Source organism: Oryctolagus cuniculus, chromosome 13 (genome assembly GCF_051225735.1).
Source record: "Oryctolagus cuniculus isolate XC-2025 breed Fujian yellow rabbit chromosome 13, ASM5122573v1, whole genome shotgun sequence".
Classification (NCBI taxonomy): Eukaryota; Metazoa; Chordata; class Mammalia; order Lagomorpha; family Leporidae; genus Oryctolagus; species Oryctolagus cuniculus.
In genome coordinates this window covers 105,368,902-105,395,863 of record NC_142879.1, presented here as the reverse complement: position 1 = coordinate 105,395,863, position 26,962 = coordinate 105,368,902, and the positions used below count along the sequence as shown (strand labels likewise).

The window sequence follows — 26,962 nt, the reverse complement described above, 5'->3', positions numbered from 1 at the left end:
CTTACAAAGAAAAAAAAAAGATGTATTTATCTCACATTAAAAAAAAAATATTTCCGAGGAAGAAAGAGAGAATTACATCTACTGGCTCACTCCCCAAGTACTGCAACGGCTGAGACTGAGCTGGGCTGGAGCTGGAAGCCAAGAACTCAATACAGATCTCCCATGTGGTGGCAGGGGCTTTATCACTGGAGCCCTCACCAGCGTTTCCCAGGATCTGCCTTGGCAGGAAGCTGGAGTCAGGCGCCAGAGCTGGGAATCGAACCCAAGCCATCTAATATGGGACATAGGCTTCTCAATCAACCTCTGAACCACTGTACCAAAGCCCACCCCTTAGCTCGCATTTTTGGAGGCCTGAGAACATGGTGCTGGCTTCAGGTGAGGGCGTGACAATGGCAGGAGCAGTGCGGAAGAGACCATGTGATGAGACAGCACAAGGAGGCTCTTTGCCCAACAACCCAGACTGGTGGGAACTAACCGGTCTCCTGAAAGCTGCATTAATCCATTCCCAAATGGCTATGTCCCCAGTAATTCAGTAGCCTCCCCCTGGGCTCTGCCACCTCCCAGCATCCCCCACTGGGGACCAAGCTCCCAACATACAAACCCTGAGCGGATGCACTCAAACCATATGCAAACCATAGCACTCTTCTTCCGTCTCTGCTTTCAGTCTGGAGTGAGAAAGTGAGAGATTAACTTTTTTTTTTTTAATCATCACTCAAAATCTTGTGATTACCAGAAAATTTCCACTTACACCTGCTCATTCAGCAAGACAACTAGACCCAGGCACGTCTTTGCGTCTCCTTTTCCGTGAGACACGGAGTGGGTCTCAGGACCATGACTAGATATGGATCTCAGCGTCGTGTTATTTGTTCTAGAGAGGAAGTACTATGATACAGCACTCACCATCATTGCGTCTGTGAAGTCCCAACGCAGCTTTAGAAGTCTCTAGAAGCAGCCGTGAGAAAGACCCTCCCCTTTGGAGATGGGCACGTGACTCCATCAAAGCCTGTTTCTGTTTGACTTTCTGTGCTGTGTCTGTCTCCCCTCCCTTTTCTTTGTGTTTGAATGTGCCATGTCTTAGTAAATGACCTATTTAAGTCCAAATGCATGTTCCATTTGCGTTTTTCTTACACACACACACACACACATCTGACTCTGATATCTGCGTGGCTCTTTTTTTTTTTTTTTCTTCCAGAGAAGGAGGAGAGGTATCATCAAAGAGCCCAGACTTGGGTTCGAATCCCACCCTGCACACATTAGCTGTGTGATGTTGGGCACATCACTCAAACTCTTGACCACACCCACTTCACCTAAAAAACTAAGGTGATATTGCCTACCCCCAAATGATTTTTAGAACAGTTAGATGAGATAACGTGCAAAGCACAAAGTAGACTGTGTATTTTTTCTTTTCTGTTGTCTTTGCTTGCCTCTACCTTTCATTTTTCTCTTCTTCTTCCCTTTTCTTTGTTTCACTTTGTTTTATGTCATTTTTTTGGAAACTCAGGTTGTTACACTTTTTCCCCCAACTTTTTATTTTGAAAAGTTTGAAACTTTCAAAAGTAAAGCAATAGTGCAATGGATGCTCACATCCACTCCACCCAGATTCACTTGTTGTTAACACTTTGACACATTTGTAATTTGTCCTTTTTTTTCACCATTTATCTCTTAAAAACAAAAACATTCTCTTGCACAATATGACTCTCATGCTATGATAATCACTGTACAATTGTCTCAGTACAGTTACCAGGTTCAGGACATGTTAATTGATGTAAGACTGTTTTCTGAGACATAGGCCGAGCTTGATTTTTCCAAGTCATCCCAATTCCAGACCACTTGTTTAGTTGGTTTTGCAGGATTTCTCTGAATTTGGATTTATCTGATTGACTCATCACAGAGGTGACGCTTTGCCCCTCACCCCGTGTGTCACATCAGGGGTCCACAATGTTAGATTGTCCCCTTATTAAGCAATCCTAAGTTTGATCACTTGGTCAAAGTTGTGTCTTTCATAATTTTTTCATTTAAAAGTACTCCTTTGGGGCTGGTGCTGTGGTGCAGCAGGTAAAGCCGCAGCCTGCAATGCCAGCATCCCATATGGGCACTGCTTCATGTCCCAGCTACTTCACTTCCAATCCAGCTCCCTGCTAATGGACTGGGAAAAAGCAGTAGAAGATGCCCTAAGTGCTTGGACCCCTGCTACCCACGTGATAGACCTGAATAAAGCTCCTGGCTCCTGGCTTCAGCCTGGCTCAGCCCCAGCCATTGCGGCCATCTGGGGAGTAAACCAGTGCATGGATGATCTCTCTCTTTCTCCCTTCTCTCTGTAACTCTGCCTCTCAAATAGGTAAATCTTAAAAAAAAAAAAAAAAAGTATTCCTTTGATACTGTTTAATAATTTTTGTACACCATCTTGCTCCTGAGTCCTGTGCAGCATTTTGGGTCTTATTAGGTGGTCTCACTTTTCAGACACCCTGGAGCTTGACTTAGCAGAATGACATGAGTTATTGAGTGCTTAACATGATCTTCAAGCAGCCCTCAGCCAGAGGTGTTCACATCCCTTGTTCATTCTTGCCATCTACCATAGTGGTTCTAGACGTGTTCTGCCTCCTCTCTTCATTTTTCCCATGCTGCTCTCTCTTAATTTATTCACTTATTTAGTACAGGTCTCCCGTGGTCAAAGTAAGCAGTAGGAACAGCGATGTGAATGAAATATCTTTGATCCCTGCACTTAAATGAAAATATAATTCAACATTTTTATTGATCCTTTCATTTGATAAATATTCACTCCATCTCTTTCATGAATGTACATGGTTCTATTTACTGGGCATACTAGAGTAAACAAAAATCAGTCAGTTCCTGCCCTCGTGGGTCTTACATTCTAGCTGGGGAGTGGTGAGAAATGTAAACGCAGAAAGCCGGAGTGGCAGGGAAAAGTTGAAATAAGTCAGGGAAGGCCTCAGAAATGAGAAAATCTGCAAGCAAAACCCAAAGAGAGCGAGGGAGCAGCTGTTTAGGAAAGTGGGGAACAGGTGTTCCAGAGAAAGAGAAATGTGTGGGAAACGCATGCTCGTGCATCAGGCATTCAAGCAACAGCTGGGAGGCCGTGTTTGCACAGCAGTAAAGGAGATAATCTTAGAGGGAAAAGGAATAGGCAAGGGGCAGCATGGTGCCGACGGGGGTCATTGAATGTATGACGTAGAAAGAGAGAGATTTGGGCCAGGGACAGACTCTGAGAGTTGGCAGCAGGTGTGTGGCCAGGGCGGTGACAGCAGACAGAAGCCAGCAGGTCGGGGAGCGAGGCTGGAACCAGCCGAGGAGGCTACCGAGAGGAAGGCAAGGCCAGCAGGGACAGGGCTGTAACCTCGGGGGCCCACATCCTGCGCAATTTGGGGAAGTTTTCTTTTAAAAAGGGAATGCAAAGTTATGAATAACAAACGCAGAACAAAAGTGAGTATTTATTTAAAGCAAGAAAGGAAATCACAACAGATGACCCGTTTTCAGACACCTGAACATGCTGTAAATTTGAGAGAAGCATCACTCCGGGCTTCATCGTTAGTAATGAGCTGCCTGATGTATTTTTTCCTGCACTGTTGGGTGCATAGTCTCCGACCGCCTCTTCATACGAGGATAGACTTGAAATATAGATTTCTCGAGACATAATAGAGAGATGATGTAGTCTTTGCTCCAGCATGCTGGCTCAAAATGAATTTTTATTTCTGATAGTTTAGAAAAAGCTTGCTTTGGCCTCACAGCTCTTGATGGTGCTGCTGCCGCCTCTGTAACTTCCTCTGTGGTTTCTTGCTCTGCTGGTACTTCTTGCCCAGGAGCAAGACTTCAGAGAACCACAACCTCTGCTCTCATTAAACACAGCCCGGCACCCATGACTCCCAGTGGTCCAGCAGCACCCGCCACCCCGAGCTCAGCCAGGACCACACAGCCACCAGTCCCCAGCATTCCCTACTGCTAGGCTGCTGCTGGGCTGACATAAGATGGTCAGGAAGCCCAGGTCATGGCGACCCCATGTGAGGAGCAGGCCAAAGCAGCACCTCTGCAGATCTCCTTGGAGTCCAGGGAAGTGGAGGCAGGGCCAGCAGCCCAGCAGCTCTGCTCCAGGCCCTAGGAGCACTAGCAGGAGCACTGTGCTCCATGCTGCTGGTGGGGGTGTCAGGGAAGAAGTCTCAGAAGGACATGGCAAGCAAGGGACCCAGAAGTTTCAGCTTTATTAGCTTTAAGGAAAATTGGCCTCTGTTTGCAGGAAAAGCAAATTTTCAGAAAGGGCAAGTGAAAACAGTACTGAGTTCCTTGGGAATGGGCTCCAGGACGCGCCTCAGTCACCGAAATCTGTGGATGCGGAAGCTTCTTCTGTAAAGTGGTACAGTATGGGTAGAACCTATGCACAGCCAGCCTCCCATATACCTTAACTGCAGTCCAGATGACTCATAACACCTCAGACGCTGTAAATGCTATGCAAATAGTTGGTGTATTGTGCAAGGAATGATGACCAAAAAAAAGAAGTTTGTATATATTCACTGTAGACAAAGTTTTTTAAAAACTGTTTTTGATGCAAAACCCAGGGATATGGAGGGTTGACTTTATTTCCAGAAGGCATCAATGTTAAATGCTGTGTAAGATGCTGACAAGGAATTAACCATTAGATTTAGCAACATGAAAGCTATTGGTGATCTTGACATAATTTTGTGACATATCGAGAGCACAAATCCAACTGGGGCAGATTGAAGAGGAAATAGGGCAATGAAAACATATAACGAGTCACAATTTTGCTTATGAAAATCAATCGCCATAGATTTTTCTCACAAAATAAGGGAAGAAAATGTTTTCTATTTTTATCTCTTTAAAAAACCCTAAATTATGTTGTCACTTTGGTTTTGTGTCACAGCGGATCCTAAATACACGAACAGTTCCCCATTCCTTATATAGACACAATAGAATGAAAAGGGAACTTGAGAAAAATCTCAAAATCTAGAGCTCTCTTTGCAGCTCCTGTATATCCAAATGAACGTTGTCCCATCTCCCAGAGACATGGAAACACCACTGCGTGGATGGCAGTGCACACCGTGTTCCTATGAGCTGGCCTTGGTGTCCCTGTGTCACTCACTGCTCTACTTCTGAGCCTTGTGGGACATTTCTGTTTTCGGCGGTGCTCTGTTTTCATACATAGCAGAGTGCCCCACTCTACCCCAGCTCCCCTGCATGCACACAAAATCAAAGCAATTTGGAAATAAGCTTTAAACTCAGATTTTTTTTTTCAATGAGGGAGCCCATCTCTCTCTCTCTCTCTCTGTGTGTGTGTGTGTGTGTGTGTGTGATACTGTAACAAATTCTAAGCCTTGCACAACACACCTTCAGTGTTTCTTGTTATGGAACTAAATCATGTAATTTCATGACTGCCTTTTTGTTATTTTCATCCAATTCACAGTGACAAAATTGCTTAGAAAAGAACCCATTGTCTTGGATGTTCCTTTGACGTGAACATAGAAGCGTGCATATGCAGTATGCACACAAATGTCCTTGGTCTGTTGTTGTTTTAGTCTGTGTTGATCACAAGGCCTTGGTGATGATCCCTTTTTGTTTGTTTGTTTGTTTTTTGTAACATTACTTGTTTATTTATTTGAAAGGCAGAGTTACAGAGAGAGAGGGAGAGACAGAGATCTTCCATCTACTGGTTCACTCCCCAAATGGCCATAAGGGCCAGGGTTCAGCCAGGCTGAAGAACTCCATCCGAGTTTCCCACTTGGGTGGCAGGAACCCAAGCCCTTGGGCCATCCTCTGCTGCTTTCCCAGGTGCCTTAGCAGGGAGCTGGAACTGAAGAAGAGCAGCCAGGACTCGAGACGGTGCCCATAGGGATGCTGGTGTCGCAGGCAGCAGCTTAACCCTCTGCGCCACCAGGCCAGCTCCAGTGGTGGAGCTACTAAGTCAGCAACTACTGACGAGCCCGTTTCTGAAGACTTTCAGAAGTGGCCTCGGGGGTAACGTACACAGCTGGCCAAGTGGGCCCAAGAGATTTCCTCATCTTGTTTCTTTGCCAAGTGAATTAATTTGCTATCATGAGTGATTTTAGAGACGCTCCTATTTCCTGTTTTATGTCACACAGAAGCCGTGGCCACCTCCCACCCTCTTCCTCCCCCAAACACTGCAACAACTTGAGCCCTGTGCTGTGTGAATCCGTGAACCACTTCCTCTTGCTAAGTGTTTTCGTTACATTTTGAAAACATACTGTATGCAGGGAATCGGGCAAAATGCAGTGTTCTGTAAACTATTTTCCCATCACATGGTGCACTGGCAACTCCATGGTTGCCACCAGGACGGTGACCGTGATTCTGCCTTAGCGTCCATGAGTGTGATCCCGTTCATGATCTTGCTTTTAAACCATTCTCCTCTTTTGTTTCTGCTGTTATAATGTGTTGGTTGATTTTTGGTTTTTTGCCCTTGAAAACAAATTGCCAGTTATTAATTTTTTTTAAGATTCATTTATTTATTTGAAAGAGTTACACAGAGAGAGGAGAGGCAGAGAGAGAGAGAGAGAGAGAGGTCTTCCATCTGCCGGTTCACTCCCCAATTGGCTGCAACAGCAGGAGCTATGCTGATCTGAAGCCAGAAGCTTCTTCTGGGTCTCCCACGTGGGTGCAGGGGCCCAAGGACTTGGACCATCTTCTACTGCTTTCCCAGGCCATAGCAGGGAGCTGGATTGGAAGTGGAGCAGCCGGACTTGAACCAGCACCCATATGGGATGCCAGCACTGCAAGCGGTGGCTTTACCTGCTATGCCATAGCGCCAGCCCCACCAGCGATTTTAATTTTTAAAAGTTAATTTAATTTAAAAATACCAAGGTAAAATGTTCTGATTTTTTAGCCTTTTTAAAATTCATTCTAGCCCTGGAAGTCTATGATACACTGAAAACACTGCTCTCTTGCAGGGTTAAAAGACAATCATATTCTCAGCGCAAGAAGGAAAGCACTTTTTCTTAGCCATGTTAAAAGCGAAAATATGCACAGCATGTAGATAAATTCTAGATGCTCAAACCTTGGCACACTGATACAGAGAAACAATTGTGGAGAACACACATAGGAAAATCTTCCAGAGGTTTTGTTTAAAGCTTGAACCGTGTCTGGGATCAATAAATATTTATTGACTGACTTAAGTTGTATCATTTGAGTCAAGGTGCTTAGACTCTGAATGCCTCAGTTTTCTCATTTCTCATAGAAAAATGGGGTGGGGGCAGCATTATGGGGTAGCAGGTTAAGCCACCAACTGTAACACTGGCATCCCATATGAGTACCACTTCCTGTCTCGACTTCCGATTCAGCTTCCTGCTAATGGCCTGGGAAAAGCAGCAGAAGATGGTCCAAGTGTTTGGACCCCTGCTACCACATGGGATGAAGCTCTTGGCTCCTGACTTCAGCCTAGCCCAGCCCAGTGGATGGAAATCTCTCTCTCTCTCTCTCTCTCTCTCTCTCATTCTCTCTCTCCTCTGACTTTCAAATAAATAAATAAATCTTTTTTAATAATTGGAAATTTTAGAAGTCCCACCTAGTATGTGAAGATGGCTTTAACCAATCAGTCCATATAAAATACCAAGTGCCTGGACCAGAGGGAAACATGTCGTAGTTATTAGCTAATACATTTATTATCATCAGGCAGATGGAGAGAATGGGGAGATTTCTCCCTCTGAGCCCATAGCCATGCACAGAGCAAGGTTTCTCTCCTCGCTAAGTCAGCAGCAACTGTTCCATGAAATCCTGAAGACCAGTTGCACACATTAACATGGTTGGGACTCTTGTGAATGACCGGGAAGTAGTGTTTATTTGAAAAAGGCAGAGCAACAGAGAAAGGGAAAAGGGGGGGGGGGCCTTCCATCCTCTGATTCACTGCCCAAAGGACCACTGGGGTTGGGCCAGGCTACAGTCAGGAGTTAGGAACTCCATCTGAGTCTCCCACGTGGATGGCAGGGGCCCAAATACTTCGGCTACCCTCTGCTGCCTTCCCAGGCACACTAGCAGGGAGGTGGGCCAGAAGCAGAGCAGCCAGGACTCGTACCAGCACTCTGATTTGGGATGCCACCATTGCAGGCGGCGGCCTAACCCGCTGCCTCACAATGCCAGCCCCGACTGTTTCATTTTTCAACTTCTACTTGCTTGTGTTCTGTCTTGCCTGATCTCATTCTCCTAGTAGGGTCACTGCCTCGACCCAGGCTAAGACTGTGCCTGACCAAGAACACACCTGTGAATTAGCTTCTGCTCTGAGTCTGTTGTGTGCATAGAGAGAGCCCCTTTCCCACAAGTGCCTTTGTTGTACCGGTGCTCGCTGCCATAGCCTGCGTCACTTCCATAAGGTGATCTTGGATAATCACAAGAGAAAAACCCCAGTGAACTTTTGCTTTGATATAGATGTTGCTAGCACCATGTTTTGAAAGCCTAAATGAGTAGTAGTCTATCTTTCTGTTTTCTGAGAAATTCTTTTTATAAGTAAGTTTATTATGGCATGTGTTTTATTTAGTATACAAGATGGTATGTTTTAATGAATAAATGGCTTGGCTTTCAGTGTATTAAATAACCTGTTACTCTAACACTGCTAAGCTCAGAATTCAGCTTGCTCACAAAAATTGTAATGTGTAGGCTAACAAAGGAGGCCTTGCATATGTTCATGTGTGTTTGTTTCTCTTTAAAATATATTTATTTATTTATTTAAGGGCACAGATTTCGTGTATTTCTTACATACAATTTTAAGAACCTAACAATACTATCCACTCTCCCTCCTTCCCACCATCCCTTCAGGTTAGCATATTTAAATGTAAATACATCAAAAACTAAAAATGTGCATTAGTAAATACACCCACACATAATTTATTCTCTATTTTGAAGCCCAACAGAAGCCAGAAGTATATCATTTTATATACATAGTGAAACACATATCATGTACAACATACAACATAACATGTAACTATATAATTAAACTGGTACAGTTTTGTCCTACAGTGAGATACAAGTCTACCTTGATGGAGTTAAAGTTAATCAGATATATTATGTGAATAGAGGAGTAAATAGTATGGAAAACAATTTTTGTGCATTAAATAAAAATTAAGTTTTTATTAGACATGAAAATGGGCTCCTGACTGAACTTGAGAAGACTGAGAGCCATTGATGACATCCATGTTGCATGGTAGCTATCGGAATTTTTCTCAATGCAGCTAAAATTTTTGGTTTGCAAAATGATGCAGGCCTAAATAGACGTAAGTAAGCCCCAGTGAAATCTTTGTGCTTTCCAGCAAAATGCACCAGTGGGAACATCAGCATTTACTCACTTAGAAAGCAGTGAGAAACAGAGAAATAGTGTTTGTATAATGAGTGAGGTTCCACAAACCTAAAGCAGAAGCAGACTTCCTGTCTAACTACCCTGGTGTTCGTAGGAAATGTGGGATTTGGCAAACCCTGGGGACTGCCCAGCAATGCACCAGGACCTGCGTGGGCGTGTCGCAGAGGGGCTGCTACAGAGTGCAACCATGCAGCCTGAGACCTGGACTCTAGCCCAGCTCTTCCCGTTCAGCTGGGAAGTTGCTTCATCTCACTGGGCTTTCCACAAAGCATTTTTTAACAGCGAGATCAGCAAGCTCTGAACCTTACTTAATAGCTATCTGCAGTTTTCTGAAAGATTCTAACACACTAACATAAAGGACATAGTTCCGTGTGGGAGATGCTGGGGTGACTGCTCATGCCAAGTGCTGAGTGCTCCTTTGTCTCAATATCTTGTGCATTAAGCCCAGGAAGATCCATCACTTTATCAAGGTGGGATTTTGGGGTCAGGATTTACTGATTTGTGTACCAAGTACATGGACAGTTAATCTCTCTGCTGGGCCTGAAGTCCCACTGAAAGTGTTGACATGAAAGCTGGGTATTGAATAGTAAAGAGGATTTTATGAAGGAGTTGGGTGCACAGGAAGATATTAGGGGAACAGCACACCCAAAGACAGATAAATTGCACAAGGAAAAACCAACAGAAGCGACTGGGTAGAACAAGGGGAGGAGGAAAGGCCTGTGCCACGGTTTCCAAATTGGACTAGTAATGACAAAAAGACTTGTTCTCATCTGCTTTTCATTACTATAACAAAATCCATGAGGCAAGCCGACCTCAGGAGGAAAAGGTGTCTATTTAGCTCACTGGTTCTGCAACCTCAAAGGCCAAGATCAGGTGGACACACTGGCTTGCCCTCAATTGTGGATCTGATGGTAGATGACATTGTGGTGGGAAAGTGTGTGAGACAGGAATTAGGATTAGGATTAGGTTCTTATAATAACTCATTCCCACTCTAAGGAAAAGTCACTCCAGGAGACCAACATCCCTTCCACAGGCTGCATTCCCAATGACCTAAGGGCCTCCTTGAGGTCCCACCTCTTAAAGATCCCATAACCCTCCATATCACACTGGAGTCCAAGTTCCCAGCACGTGAACCCTTGGGGACAAACCACATTCAAACCATAGCAGGCCATCAACCAGGTTAGCAAAGAGGAGATTGCCAAAGAGGGAAATGTTGAATTGGACCAAAGCTTGTGATGTGTTGAACTGGCTGATTGTTCACAAGCTATCCTGACAGACACGATAAAGGCTGTGCTGCTCTTGGTGTAGAATCCTGCTAGAATTACTAATCTAAAAGACACTGAAATTTTCATCCAACATGAGTTAAATGTGTGAGGTTAACTTTGGCATAGATATAATATATGTATGTCTTGTTAAACATATGTAGCAGGGTGCTAAAGGTAGATTTATTATTTAAATGCACATTTTTAGAGTTTAGGTATGTGGGAAAGAAAAAATCCTGGAGGATAAAACAAAGACCTAGAAACTGGACCTTTGGGACATATTGGCAGGGAATGCAAAGCAGGGTTTTGACTGCATACGTATCTTCAGCTGTCTTACCCCTCACCTACTCAACAAAAAGAAAAATAAAGTATCTGGTAGAGTATTACTCCAATTTTCATTTCACCATCAGTGTGTTGTTGTTCCCAAGACACAAAATGAACTCAGCAATGACACACCCATAGAAGAATGGTAACTCCACCCAGTCGTGGTGTGACCATGGCTTGTTTTGCAACACATTGCCTCACTGTGACTCCTCCACCCCAGCACTTGGGCTGCTGCCCCAAATCGCACTTCTGAACCTCAGGGTGGGATTTCTCTCTCTCTCTCTCTCTCCCCTCTTCCTTCCTTCCCTCTGTCTTCAACCTTTATGTTGACCTTCAGAAACCACAAGTACAAGTAGGCACAGCCCAGTTTCTCATGCACACTGTGTGTGTGTGCGCGCGCATGTGTGTCTGATGCTTGTCTGTCTACCTTCTTTGCAGGTAGTCATGTAAGATGACTAAGTTTTCCAATTAACCCAAGTTTCAGTTAAATACAGCCCTCTAGGCCCCTCTTACTCTTTTCACCAAGGTTCCAACTCTGTCAGACTGCGGTCCATTCAGCAGCATGTCTACTGTGGACTGATGACTGTAGGTTCACACGACTTTGATGTTGACTTCCTGTAACAATTCACTACAAGGCTCTAGGGGAAGGAATGAAAGTGCAGGAGGAGAGCTTTTCAACCAGACAAGCACATGGAGGGTTTCAGGAGGGGTCACAAGGATGTGCCGTGGTTTTGAGTTATTTCCACCTTTGGTGGATGATTGACCTGCTGTGCCTCAGCTCATGGCACATCCGTGGTGCAGACAGTCTGAGAATCAAAGTCTTGGGGCTCAGTAGGTTTTTCTGACTCACTGATGTTGCATTTCCTTTCAAGTCTTTATTCTTCATCATTTCAGTATTTTTCCCAAACGTAATGATTTAAGAGAACACGTCACTAGCAGGCTTCTTATTATTAGGGCCATATTAGGTTCCCTTAAGTTTATTGTGACATTGGTTGGCAGTGTTGAGGTCAACAGCTAAATCTCTTCTTTCTCCACTCTGAATGGATTGCTTTTTTCTAATTAAAAAAAAAAAAAACCTGAAATGTGTTACCATCAGTACTTATTCTTTCCTTGTTCACAATAATTTGTTTGAAGGATCCTTCTATTTTATCACAGTTGTACTGCATAAAACCCCAGTGACAATAAATTCACATGGGCAATTCTGGAGTTCTTTCGTTTATTCTGCTACCTTCCCCTTAGTAAAGAATGAAAAGTCTACGACAAGATTTTGAATGCCATATTAATTAGTTTTTTAAACCACTGATTTTTTCGTTTACTTAAATATTGTCTTTCCTCCATTTTATAGGAAATTTTGAGAAGGGAATATACGATGTTCATACTTTGTAAGCAACAGGGAGGGAGTAAAACCATATACAGATGAATCCTCACATGAACTCCTTTCTTCAACAAGACCTGGGGTCTTTTTTTTTGTTTGTTTTGACAGGTAGAGTTAGACAGTGAGAGAGAGAGACAGAGAGAAAGGTCTTCCTTCCGCTGGTTCACCCCCCAAATGGCCACTACGGCCGGCACGCTGCGCCGATCCAAAGCCAGGAGCCAGGTGCTTCCTCCTGGTCTCCCACGCGGGTGCAGGGCCCAAGTACTTGGGCCATCCTCCACTGCACTCCCAGGCCACAGCAGAGAGCTGGACCAGAAGAGGAGCAACCGGGACTAGAACCCAGCAGGCAGAGGATTAGCCAAGTGAGCCACGGCGCCAGCCCCCTGGGGCCACTTCTGCCTGTAGTGCACACTGAGTCCACTGGCACCTGTGGAACAGAATGAGCAGTTCCCATCCTCCGTCACCAATGCTGTGTTTGATTGCTCCCTAACCCCGCTGACATAGACCAACACTTGCAGTGTCTGCCCCACCTGCCACATCCCTGCCTTTCACGTGTGGTCCCACCTGCCTGCCAAGGGTGGTCCCACCCTGAGCATTTGCTGAATGACTTCCTTGGAGTCCAGTGCCTCCATACACCTGATTATCAGTGTCTGCTACCAAGGACTGTGCTTGCTGCAGGATACCTAGACCCTCTCTTGTCCTAACTAAAGTCCCCTTCCTGGACCCTCCTGGCCAGTCAGTGTTTCAGTTACCTGTGCATGGCATGTCCTCTGCTGGAAGCCAGATAGAATGCGCTGGAAAATGAACCTATCTCATAGCAAGTCCTCCAGCATCCAACATGCACAAGAAAGCACGTGACTAGGAAATGTTCTGGGCAGCTAGAGCTCAGAGTGGCTCTTGTGTTTCACAGGAGGGCGAAGAAGAAATTGTTGTGGGGAGTAGGAAATTCCGGTGGAAAATACATTCAGTCGTGTTTGGTGAGGCTGGGAAAATTATGTGGGGAGGCGAATTTTTCCTTCTTCAAACAGAGAAAGGTGGAAAAATTCAGCAAGATTTTGTTACATCAGATTCCCGAGATACCTGTTGAGGATAAGTTGAGAAGATTAAGCCCGAGTCTTGTAGGGTGGATACTGAAGGTTCTGCTATGATCCACCCAGGATGGCGTTTGCAGCCCCGTCTCTGCTGATTGCTCAATGTCAAAGCTGCACGGGGTGCCAAGTGTCTGTGATTTCAAGCCTGGCTTAAAGAACAGTCCTTAAAACACAGTGCTAGAGGCCGGCGCCGTGGCTCACTAGGCTAATCTTCCACCTTGCGGCGCCGGCACCCCGGGTTCTAGTCCCAGTCGGGGCGCCGGATTCTGTCCCGGTTGCCCCTCTTCCAGGCCAGCTCTCTGCTGTGACCCGGGAGTGCAGTGGAGGATGGCCCAGGTCCTTGGGCCCTGCACCCCATGGGAGACCAGGAGAAGCACCTGGCTCCTGCCTTTGGATCAGTGCTGTGCGCCAGCCGCGGCAGCCATTGGAGGGTGAATCAACGGCAAAGGAAGACCTTTCTCTCTGTCTCTCTCTCTCTCACTGTCCACTCTGTCTGTCAAAAAAAAAAAAAAAAAAAAAAAAAAAAAAACACAGTGCTGGAGAAGCATTGTCATCACCATCAACAGACCATCACTTTACTTTCAAGGATTGGGATATTATAAAAATCATTTGAGTAATTTTCAAGAAACAGAGTTACTATGAAAATACACATGAAATACATATTTTGTAAAGAGGTGGATAAATTCTGATTAGCTAAAGCTATTAAAAATGAAAATCGGGGCGGGCACTGTGGCATGGTGGGTAAAGCAACCGCCTACAATGCCAGCATCTCATATGGGTGCTGGTTCTAGTGCCACTGCTCCTCTTCCAGTCCAGCTCTCTGCTAAGGCCTAGGAAAGCAGCAGAGGATGGCCCAAGTCCTTGGGCCCCTGCACCCACGTGAGAGACCCAGAAGAAGCTCCTGGCTCATGGCTTTGGATTAGCCCAGCTCTGGCCGTTGCGGCTATCTGGGAAGTGAACAAGCAGATGGAAGACTTTCTCTCTCTCTCTCTCTCTCTCTCTCTCTGCCCCTGTAACTCTACTTTTCAAATAAATTTTAAAAATCTTTAAAAAAAAAAGAAAATGTGCTATTTCTAATGTATTAGTCTGAAGTCACATGAAAGGGTGAACTAAAAGCTTTCAAGAATCTATTTTTTTAAAAGATTTATTTATTTATTCAAAAGTCAGAGTTACACAGAGAGAGGAGATGCAGAGAGAGAGAGGTCTTCCATCCAATGGTTCACTCCCCAGATGGCCACAATGGCCAGAATGCACCGATCCAAGCCAGGAGCCAGGAGCTTCTTCCAGGTCTCCCACGTGGGTGCAGGGGCCCAAGCACTTGGGCCATCTTCCACTGCTGCTATCCCAGGCCACAGCAGAGCTGGATTGGAAGTGGAACAGCCGGGACTAGAACTGGCACCCATATGGGATGCCGGCGCTTCAGGCCAGGGCGTTAACTTGCTGTGCCACAGCACCAGCCCCTTCAACATTATTTAAAGAAAGTTTGATCCACCTTGACTTATTCTATTTCAGCTGATTAGTTATTTTTAATTTTTATTGCTTATTTTCATTTTCTTTTAAAGGCAAAAAAAGAGAGAGAGACAGGGGAGAGAAGTGTTCCATCTGCTGGTTCACGCTCCGAATGCCTGCAACAGCAGGAGCAGCGCCAGGCCAAAGCCAGGAGCCCCAGAGTAAAATCTGAGTATCTCATATGGGTGGCAGAGACCCCAGTGTTTCTGTCATCATTTGCTGCCTCCCAGAGTGCACAGTGACAGGAAACTGCATTTGAAGCAGAGCAGTCCCAAGGAGTCCAGTATGGATGTGGGTCCCAAGCAGAATCTCACTCACTGAGCCAAACGCCTACCCCAAAATAATTTATTTAAAACTCACACATACATATATGCAGAGATTTTTCTTAAATCTTTATTTTTTAGGATTATACATGGAAATATTTATGGAAAAATAGTATTTATCTCAAAGTAACCTATTGCAGAAGAATTTGATATATTTGAATTTAAAAGATTGGGGCAAAATATTTTTAAATAAAAAAATAAAAGATCATCATGAGTTGATCATTGTTGAAACTTACCGATGAGTACATAGTAATAATTACATCATTCTAATATTGTATACATTTTTAATTTCCATATAAAAAGATTAGAACACATAAATCACCTAGACACTGTTTAGTCTGAATACGTGATCAGTCCTGGATTCTAAGACTCCACCACCTCCAACACCAAAATCCACAGACGCTCAAATCCCTCCTACAAAGTGGCATAATGTTTGCATATAACTTGCACACACCTCCCTGTATGTTTAAATCATCTCTAGATTACTTATCATACCTAACACAATGTAAATGTTATTTAATAGTTGTCACGCTCTATTGTTTGGGGAATAATGACAAGAAAAAAAGTCTGCATATTCAGTACAGATGTAATTTTGGGGAGGGGAGAATATTTTCCATCTATGCCGTTTATCGAATCTAAGACTGTAGAACCCACAAATATGGAGCCTGTAGTCCCAGAACCTGCAGATAGGGAGGCCGACAGCCATGCACACTCACTGGACAGTTTCACTGAGGCCGTCCTTGGCATTGGCGTTGGGGGGCAGTTAGGACTCGACTCTTGGAAATACCCAAATGATATTTCTGTCACAGTTAATGACCCACAACCAGCTTCTCCTACCCACTGTTACTCCCTCACAACACTTTGCCTGGCTGGGACCACCACTTCCTTTGGTGTAGGAAGGAAAGCCTACAATGTAATAAATGCTTTATTTCCATCTCTTTCTCTTAGCCACGTGGCCACTTGAGTTCTAAGTGTTCATCACGCAACACTTTTAGATAAATGTACCAAAAGCAGCTATGTCAGAGGTATCTTTGTTGGCATCGAATGGCTTGCCTGGCATCGCGCCCATGTAAGGGGCAGCTCTTCACTTCACTGACCCAACTCTGTGGTCTGACGCTTTCTCCTTTCCTACGGAGGCCCCTGCGAGGAGGTGGAGTCCCCAATGATGTCCACTGCGTCTACTTGGCTCCAAGGAGACTCACTGAGTGCAGAAAAAAACCAAAGTTGCTTGGTTGCTTTGAGGCAGTTCTCATGGTCTGGCTCAATCTTGAACCAGGCAAGTTTGATGATGGTCAGGCATTGACCTTCAGGCTGAAATGCACCTTCCCAACACATCTGCCCACCCACCAGGTCTTGGAGAAAAGAGAGATGCAATGATTATTGCAGGCTCACACTTCTACTAGACTGTTAACATCCGGGCTTCTTCCTTTTCAGATGGGGGAGTCAAGTGAAGATATCGACCAAATGTTCAGCAATCTACTGGGAGAGATGGACCTTCTGACCCAGGTAAACTTCCCTTCTTACCTTGAAATTGGATGGGAAGTGGGGTTAGGGAATTTAGTTTCAGTGAGACGAGAGAATTGTCTTTAAAAATAAGCAAACAAATCGGAGATTGGCAATAGTACATATTCCTGATACAGCTGTGACAATGGTGGGTTCACGAAATTAAGCTTTTCTCTGATTGTTCCCTTCTGAATTCAGTTACTTTAATCCTTTGGTCACACATCCACTCTGTCAGGGCAGTGCTCATGTCTCTGTGGGCAGACATTTGGCATCACAGGAAATCTCCCCCAGCAAATTTCTCTACCACCACCACTTGGCAATTTTCCCAAGATGAGCTAGGAAAATGACATCATCCTTATTCAAGATTTTTTTTTTAACCAACCCTTGAGGAAATGTTACATCTTAAAGATCTCCATGTGGCCTGACCACTCAGTTCATCGCTTTCTCATGTTAAATATCAAAATAAAAATGACTCCATATTTCTAAATATGATAAAGATCTTACATTTTCTCCAGAAACAATGCAATTGGTCCATGTTTTCAAAGACTATTTATTTTAGGAAAAAGAAACCCATTTTAGTTAGTATCGATTTTACATTCCTCATAAAATTCAAAAAGATGTAGATTCTATAAAAGATGAGACAGAATATGGGACCATCAGCTTAGATGGAGGGGTGCTGGTTCACGGGTGACCTCATTTCTCCAGATGAGAAATGTTTTTCTTGCCGGGGAGGCCTGCATGAACGCCAGAGGCCTCTCTCTGTGCATTCGCTGCTGCAGCCTGCAGAACTCACTGTTTTGACTGGTAGGAGTCTGGGATTTTCATGGGACCACATATGAGTATGGCCAAGATAGCGCAAAAGTAAGCAAGCACCCCTCTGCATGTCCCAGACGTGCCCGCCCTCGAGGCCCTTGGGTTTTGCTCTTTCTTTGTTGTGTAGTCGTAGGTTTGCGTGGCTTATGCAGGCCCTCAGTACGTAGGCTTCCAGACTTGAGGGTAAGGAAAAGGCCCTACCTCATCCTTGAGTCTAAAATCTCTCCTTCAATCTGCCCCCTGTTAACTCTTCTTTGGGATTACTGGGTATTTCCTCAGCCATTAGAAAAGGCGACATTTTGGCTGGTGCCGCGGCTCACTAGGCTAATCCTCCACCTGCGGCGCCGGCACACCGGGTTCTAGTCCCGGTCAGGGTGCTGGATTCTGTCCCGGTTGCCCCTCTTCCAGGCCAGCTCTCTGCTGTGGCCAGGGAGTGCAGTGGAGGATGGCCCAGGTCCTTGGGCCCTGCACCCGCATGGGAGACCGGGAGGAAGCACCTGGTTCCTGGCTTTGGATCAGCGTGGTGTGCCGGCCACAGCGTGCTGGCCACAGCGGCCATTGGGGGGTGAACCAACTGCAAAGGAAGACCTTTCTCTCTGTCTCTCTCTCTCACTGTCCACTCTGCCTGTGGGGGGGGGGGGGAGTGGCATTTTGTCACCATTTGCGAATTTTGTGCCTATTCTATTCTTTAAAACTAGGATGTGGTTGAGAGGGGCAGATAAACATGGGTGTTAGGATAATTTCCCAAAATAGGAAAAAATGAAACTAAAATATAATAACATGATTGTAATTTTTTTCCTTTGAAATAATTTCAAGTTTACAGAAAAGTTAAAAGAACAGTACAAGGGCAGGAATTTGGTGTAGCGATTAAGATGCCACATGGAATGACCACATCCCATATCAGAGTGCCTGGATTCAAGTCCTGGCTCCCTTCAAATTCCAGTGTGCACCGTGTGATGGCTCAAGTACTTGGATCCCTGCCATCCATGTGGGAGACTCAGATGGAGCTTCAGGCTTCTGGTTTTGGCTGGCCCAGGCTGGATGTTGCAGGCATATAAAGAGTGAAGCAGAGGATGGGGGAGATCAGTCTCTCTCTCTCTCTCTTTCTCTCTCTCTCTCTCTTTCAAATAAAATAAATAAATAAATTTTTAAAAAATAGTACGAAGAACTCCAGTTTACTTTTCTGCCAGATTTCTCATTAGTTAGCATGCTAGCCTATTTGTGTTAGTGTCTCTCTCTCCCTCTCTCTATCTCCTCATAAAGATGAAATTCTAAGTAACTGGCAGAGAACTGTGTTGGGCCAATGCATTTGGAATATCAAAAGCTGCATTTCTGCAGCACACCTTACGCCCTAATGAGTTCTGTAAATCCATGAAGAAAAGGTGCCAGAAATGTTTGTGTCATCTGAAGATGTGAGTAGCTTTTTTTTTTTTTTTTGGACAGGCAGAGTGGACAGTGAGAGAGAGAGAGACAGAGAGAGAAAGGTCTTGCTTTTGCCATTGGTTCACCCTCCAATGGCCGCCGCAGCTGGTGCACTGCGGCCAGCGCACCACACTGATCCGAAGGCAGGAGCCAGGTACTTCTCCTGGTCTCCCATGGGGTGCAGGACCCAAGCACTTGAGCCATCCTCCACTGCACTCCCTGGCCACAGCAGAGAGCTGGCCTGGAAGAGGGGCAACTGGGACATAATCCGGCGCCCCGACCGGGACTAGAACTCGGTGTGCCGGCGCCACAAGGTGGAGGATTAGCCTAGTGAGCCACAGCGCCAGCCATGAGTAGCTTTTCTAAGCAAGGTAGAATACCCAGAACCTATAAAAGCAAGAGTAAAATATTCTAAATATAAATTTTTATTTCTTCATGGCAATATGAGTATAATTTCCTCCTGGCAATATGAGCTTGTGAATTCTTCACAGCAATATGCATTCAGAATGAAAATAAAAATTAACAAAAATAAAACTTTTTATTGGCCACCATTGGAAATTGCTAGAGCATTCTTATGACTCTGAAAAAGTGATAAACAGAGGGAAAAAATCGAGAGTTTATCTTCGTTCCCCTCGGGTCCTAGGAAAACTTTATTTCAGAGAAAATAAATAATTGCTGAATGGAAGTTCTTCTTTGTGGCAGAATCCCAGTAAGTACGTTGGAAAATCGCTGCTGTGGGCTTCTCATCGAACACATTTCGAGCGCGTGGTTCGGAGCAGTTCAGGGTAAAGCAGGGTTCTCAAGTGTCAGTCGTTCACCTCCATGGATTTTGCCGCATCTGGAACCACCGCACTTCTCATTTTCTTAATATTTCTCATTCAATGATTCTTTGAATGTCATTCGAGCAGTGAGGTGTTCTACCTTGCGTTTTGTGTTGAAGCATCCGAACAGACACACAGTTTACCTGTTCAGTGTTTGCATCTGCGTGTGCCACATACAATCACTTTATTTCACAGAGAAACGCCGCCCACTTCACTGCATCCCGGGCTCCGAATGACTCTCCATGATTAAAGACCTCCTTCCAGAAATCCATTGCCTCTCTCTCCCCACCACCCCACTTCACTAGAACTCCGTTGTATCACAAATTCATGTATTCTGTTGGAGAACTACTTCTAAATTCATTAAAAAGCAAAATAGACTATATTACTGAGAAAAATTAGTTGGCTCCCCGAGTAGACTGCTTGTTTTGACATTTAAAAACAAACTCAAGTAATGAAGTTTATTGTACTTTCCCTCAGTAAATTTTCCATTCATGTGTTTCATCCATCAAACTCCCTTTTTCCAGGAATTTTTTGAGGGATCATTTTGTTTTTAAAAATGAATTTGGGGATAATAGTCACTTTGCTCTATATTTTACCTTTGACTCTTAATTGATTGGATTAATATTTGAGCATCTTCTTGACTAATAGATTTTTGCCTACTTAAAATTAAGTATATTTCAGTAACTTTCAAATACATAATGATTGGTTTCCTTCAGAATTTTAAAAAATAAACAAAGGTATCAGTTACTAAATCAAATTAACACCAAGGAAGTATGTACTATCATAAAAACATTCACGCTTGAGAATAGGTGAAGAATTCATTTCTCAAATTATAGACAAAAATATTCTTGGAAATGTAAATTATAAATGTCATATGACTTTAAAATCATACGATGAGTCACTTGTTCCTACGTTTTTAAAAGCACTGTTTGTGAATTAGTAATGTCTATTATGTCCTAATTTGTTTTTAAGAAGAGTATCATTAGTTAATAACAGCATAGTATTTTACTGTACGATGGCAGATTGCCCGATAACTTTTATATGATTACTTATATCTTTATAGAAGCATAGATATTATATGTATTCTTTACAGGAATCTCTATGTTTTACCAAAATAAGCTCAACAATCTCATTCTCAATCATTCTCAGTTGACAAGTTCTGTTTCAAGATATTCCTTCTAGAACTTTTAAGATGCAGTTTTCTGTAGGGGAAAAGAAATCGCACAAAACATTTTCAGACAAGAACATGGTTCTTAAAGAACCTATTTAGACAAAAAGTGTGTAAATAATAAAGATTTTTTTTGACTTGTTGATTAAAATGTACCGCAAAAATATTTGTCTTGAATAACTTGGAGCGGGGGGGCTGTTTTCACAGAGTTTAGGAGTGGACACCCTCCCTCCTCCTGATCCTAAGCCACCCAGAGCTGAATTCAACTATAGTGTGGGTTTCAAAGATCTAAATGGTAAGTACAATCATTTGTCTTCTTCAGTAATTTTAAATAGCAGTGACGAAATTCTGTATGGAACAGGCATGGGCAGGTAGCCTAGCAGTTAAGATGCCCGTGTTCCATATCTAAGTGCCTAAGTTCAAGCCCCAACTCCAGCTCCTGCTAATGTAGTCCCTGGGAGGCAGCAATGATGACCCATGCCACCCACGGGAGACACTTGGATTGAGTTCCTGGCTCCTGGCTTTGGCTAGGCCAAGCTTTGGCTATTGTCTACTTCCCAAGTAAACCAGTGGATGGGAGCTTTCTCTGTCTCTCAGCCTCTCAAATAAATAAATAAATAAATATATTTTTACAAATCTGTATGGAATTACAGTTTGAAAACAAAATTAAAGAGATCTGGACGTAGTGATAGATATCATTGTTAAAATCCTTGATTTCATTTTTTTTATTGTGTCCAAATTGAATTGAGAGCCAAGAAGATATCTTTGCCTATAATGAAAGGGATCATCCCACATGTTTGAAAAGCCTCAAAACTGTCTTGTTTTTTGAAAAAGTAAGGGGAGTTTTTTCTTGTTAATAAGCCCACTAGGCAATCAGGAGTAGTATAGGAAAATATCAGTAAGAAAATGTCCCATTAAGAATGATAATGAACTGTCCATTCCATAATAATTGATCAAAACTGACTGAGTGCTCTGTTGGTCCTCAAAAAATTCACAGAAAAATGTATATTCTAAAAAAAGCAATGTGTGGATCTCAAAAATGTTTTGAGTCAACACAAATGAATTTTTTAATTCCATTTTCCCTGAGCTTTTTGAAACTCCCTAATATACTCATGAATAATTTATTTAATATTTTTCAGTTTTCCTTGGGTTGTCACTTTATTGCCACTCTTCTTCCTTGGTGCTAAGTCTTCTGCCCATGTGTTATTCAAATGATAGTAAGTCTCCACTAATGGCTTGCCAACTAATGAGAATTCAGTACAACCCTTGGAAAACATTTGCCAAATACTTGGCAGTACCTGCCCAAAGTATAAAAAATAGTAAGACAGAAGCCAACGTACAGGAATCCAGAGTTGCTTTGTTTCTGTCAATGCAGTTTTTCAGTAAATCATCAGGGGCCACTGCCTGTTTCTTGGTAAACATAATGCGTCTCTTCCAGTTTTCTGTTTCCTATACTCTTATCTGTTTGCTGCATAGCTGATTTCTGGCCATGATTTCTATCGAGATGGTAACACCCAAGAAGTTTTGAAAAATCAACGCACGTGTGCAAAATGACAACAGCAATAAATAACTTAGGATCGCACATATGAAAAGTGTAGGCTGAATCACACCACACTCATAATACCTGAGTGCTTTTTAATCAGTTCAGCTAAAAAATAAAATTTAATCATTTCTTCAATTGTTGTCTATTCAGTGCTTTCAGAGGGCTAATGCAGTCCCCAACATCAAAAAAGTACTGAAAATACTAGAAACAAAGAAATCCAGCCATGTATGGCCCTAGCAGTATTGCAGCACGGTCGCAAGAAACTCCGCTCGTTACAGACCGCCTACGCGTGTGGCCTCATTTGGGTTTAGGACAAAACTGTTAAAAAGTACCGGTGTGTACAGAAAATTAAATGTGCTGGGAATTGCATTAGGAATTGATTTTTTACTGTTTTTGCTTTAAAATAGTGCTAGAATGAGTTAAAAATAATTCTCCCAGTATCATTCAGGGAGTTAGCAACAAATTTCAGAATGAAATTCATTACTGTCTCATTCTCCAATTCTATATTACTCATTTCTTTAGTATTAAATTTAATTAATTTTTTAAAAGATTTATTTATTTGTTTGAAAGTCAGAGTTACACAGAGAGAGGAGAGGCAGAGAGAGAGAGGGAGGTCTTCCATCCGCTGGTTCACTCTCCAATTGTCCGCAATGGTTGGAGCTGCCCTGATCCGAAACCAGGAGCCAGGAGCCTCCTCAGGGTCTCCCACATGCATGCAGGGGCCCAAGGACTTGGGCCATCTTCTACTGCTTTCCCAGGCCATAGCAGAAAGCTGGATTGGAAGTGGAGCAACCAGGTCTCAAACCTGCGCCCATATGGGATTAACCCGCTGTGCCACAGCGCCGGCCCCTAAATTTAATTAATTTATATTAAAATATTTAATCTGTATTAATTTACCTAAGTGATCTTTATAGCTATATTCATAAATGATGTCATAAGTTAGATTAATTTTGCTGTGAAAATTAATATGTGTCATTACCAAAATTTTGTTCCTATAATTTTTATAATTAATTCAAAGGTTTAGATATCAAATATCCATGTTTTTGATTGTTGGGAAATTACAACTAGGCTTTCTTAGTTCCATATGTTTTCACTGAAAATGTTTTAAATTATTTTAACTTGATTTTATGAAGAAATTACATGTAACAGTGTGTTAGAGGAAAATAAACCTTGTTACACATTCGGGAGATTGAAACTCTCGCCCAGCGCTGTACGCTAGAGCCACTGGCATTCGTGTGATCTGCTCCATGGTGTGCATGATGCTGACGATTGGCAAGAATCGTGTCTCGAAGCTTTCTGTGTGTTCCTTACCATGCAGGCTGCATTTCCCTGGCCCCATTTCCTTGTTCCGGTTGGTGCGACCCACAGCTGCTAGAATCCCCTCCCTCCCGGGAGAGGGCGGTTCCATCCCTCCCTAAAACTCTTCCCTGCCCCTACTCACCTAGGGAGGGCCTGGTGGACCGTGGCCCCACTCCCACCACGCCACCGCAGCCAGCCGCTCTCCCAATACCAGCCAGCGTGGGTCAGCTCACACTTGGAAGGAAGTCCCAAGTTCAGGGTCATCATAAAGCCTTCACATTGAATCTCTGAGTAGCTCTCTGCCTCCTCCACAGTAGTGCCATACTGGCTGCTGTTCATGATGAGTTACTCTTATTTCGGATGCACAGTTTCCTGTTACTTGGGTGGTGAACCTTACAGGGACCCCCCTGCTCTCCACCCCCCAGTGTAAAGGCATTAGTCTCAGCGGTGCTCTGTCTGCCCTCCCATCGCTGTCCAGTATCTGCCTCTCCTGCCTCTCCAAAACTCTAAGGTCTTGCCCTAGAATGTTCGAGAATCCCCCACTTAGGCCTCTGTCCCTGGGCTTGCTGGTGTGTGAGGCGCTCTAGTGTGGAGCACACATCTCCCTTTTCTTTCCTCGGTGTGAGGAACTCCCCTGAAGCCCTCAATAAACACAGCAGTCATCACTTTAGGAAATGCTGCACTTGTGAGTGTGCACTTGAGTAGAACCGTTCTCAGGCCTGTTCATCCTATCATAACAAATCAGATGATTCCCCCTCCCCGAATGGTACTCTTCCAAAGGGCCTTCTGGGTCAGGCGTTTGGCACAGCAGTTAAGATGCCCCCCTGGGACCCCTGCATGCCAGAGGGGAGTGCCTGGGCCTTGAGTCCCTGCCCCACTCCCAATTCCAGCTTCCTGCTAGTGCACACCCTGGGAGGCAGCAGTGATGGTGCACGTCCTTGTCACCCACGTGGGAGACCTGGGTGAGTGCTGAGCTCCAGGCGTTGGGCTGGCCCAGTGCTACCTGTTGTATGCATTTGGGGACTGAACCAGTGGATAGATCTCTCTGTGTCTCTTATTTCTCTGCCTTTCAAATAAATACAAATTAAATGAATTTTATAAAAGATTTATTTATTTATTTGAAAGAGTTACACACAGAGGGGAGGAGAGGCAGAGAGAGAGAGAGAGAGAGAGGTCTTCCATCTGCTGGTCCACTTCCCAGTTGGCTGCAACAGGCAGAGCTGCGCTGATCCGAAGCCAGGAGCCAGGAGCTCCTTCCAGGTCTCCCATGTGGGTGCAGGGCCCAAGCACTTGGACCATCTTCTATTTATTGCTCTCCCAGACCACAGCAGAGAGCTGGACAGAAGTGGAGCAGCCAGGACTCGAACCAGCACCCATATGGGATGCCGGCACTGCAGGCAGTGGCTTTATCCACTACGCCACAGTGCCAGCCCCAAAATGAATTTTTAAAATAATGATAATGATGCTATTTTTTTAAATGACCTTCTGTCTGTTTTTCTAGGCTCAGATTTTTTTTTTTTATCACTAATATAATTTCTCCCCATCAGAGTCCTTAAACGCACTGGAAGACCAAGACTTAGATGCTCTCATGGCGGATCTGGTGGCAGACATAAGTGAAGCTGAGCAGAGGACAATCCAGGCACAGAAAGAGTCCTCTCAAGGCCAGCATCATTCAGCGTCTCTGGGGACACCAAGCTGCAGCGGCGCGGCCTCTCTCGCTTACGGAGCGAACGTCGCGGCCACCAGTAGCAGCGAGTACGAGAATGATTTGCCTCCTCCGCCTGCTGACCCTGTGATAGACCTTCCACTGCCACCACCGCCCCCCGAGCCTCTCTCTCAGGTAAGTGTGCGGGGCCAGGGCCCGCAGGAGGTCTGTCCACCTCTGCTGCCCGTCGGCTTTCCTTTCTGGGGAGTGATCATTGCGGTCATCAGAGCTCTGAGATGCTGAAAAGCAAGCGTGCTGAGTGTGTTCATTGCAAAGCCACAGCGGGCATAAACAAGAGGCATGGGTGTGCACACAGAGCGTACTGGGGTGTGGTAAGCCCGCTGCTCAGGGCACTCACATCTCTTAAGGGAGTGCTTGGGTTCAAGTACTGGCCCAGTACGGATTCCAGCTTCCTGCTAATGTGTACCTCAGGAGGCAGCAGGTGCTGGCTTAAGTACTTGCGCCTCTGCTACGCACATGGGAGACTCGAACTGAGTCCCTGGCTCCTGGGTTTGGCCTGGCCTTCACCTAGCTGCTGTGGGCATTGGAGGAGCAAAGCAACAGATAGGAGCTCCCTCTTCTCTCTCTGTTTCTCAACTAAAGAAAGTTTAAGAAAAACTATCGGGCTCTTATTCAGGATTTATTATAGTTTAGTTAAAAACCATACTCATATTTGTATGCAGACACTCCCTGATTATACTCAACCTCTTGGGGCAGTGTTTCATTAACTGTGTGTGAACTGTGGAACTGAATTGTATATTTCCATGTCTCCTATTCTAGCCTAAGATATTCATTACACATTTTCTAAATTGGACTAACTTGAGTTTTGTTGAATTTGTCTACCCTGTTCAGAAGGGCAAAAATGTGACCAAATCTCATATCATAGTGGAGGGTGTGGGGGCGTGAAGCAGACAGGTGGTGAGTGCTTGATATTAATAGATTTCCGAATACTGGAAGAAAACAATTAGAAAGTTTATATTATCATGATTTAGGACATTAACTCATAATATGCCGCTGATAGAAGTAAAGCAAATCTGCCTACAGATTTTTCTTAGAATAAGCCACTTACGAATATTGTACAGAGCCAATGCTGTGGCACAGTAGGTTAAGCATCTGCCAGTGGTGCCAGCATCCCACATGGGTGCCGGTTGGAGTCTCAGCTGCTCCTCCTCTGATCCAACTCTCTACTAATGGCCTGGGAAAGCAGTGGAAGAAGTTTCAAGTACGTGAGCCTCTGCACCCACGTGAGAGACCCAGAGGAAGCTCCTGGCTCCTGGCTTTGGATCAGCCCAGCTCTGGCCATTGCAGTCATTTGGGAAGTGTATCAGCAGATGGAAGACCTCTCTGTCTCTCCCTCTGTCTGTAACTCTGCTTCTCAAATAAATAAATAAATCTTTTAAAAAAGAATATCTTACAGTAGGAGCCCAGCCCCACTTCCTGTGACTTCTACATTTGTTATTCTGTATAATAATGATCAGG

At 44.3% G+C, this 26,962-nt stretch overlaps 1 protein-coding gene across 1 annotated transcript in view; it reads left to right on the top strand.

Moving 5' to 3' along the window:
• Nucleotides 1-26,962, top strand: part of APBB1IP (amyloid beta precursor protein binding family B member 1 interacting protein) — a 99,591-nt gene that overhangs the window by 29,781 nt on the left and 42,848 nt on the right. Inside the window, exons 2-4 of the mRNA XM_051820970.3 lie at nt 16,644-16,715; nt 21,144-21,231; nt 25,326-25,618. Of these exons, the coding sequence (XP_051676930.3) occupies nt 16,644-16,715; nt 21,144-21,231; nt 25,326-25,618 (453 nt within the window). The remainder of the gene's footprint in view (nt 1-16,643; nt 16,716-21,143; nt 21,232-25,325; nt 25,619-26,962) is intronic.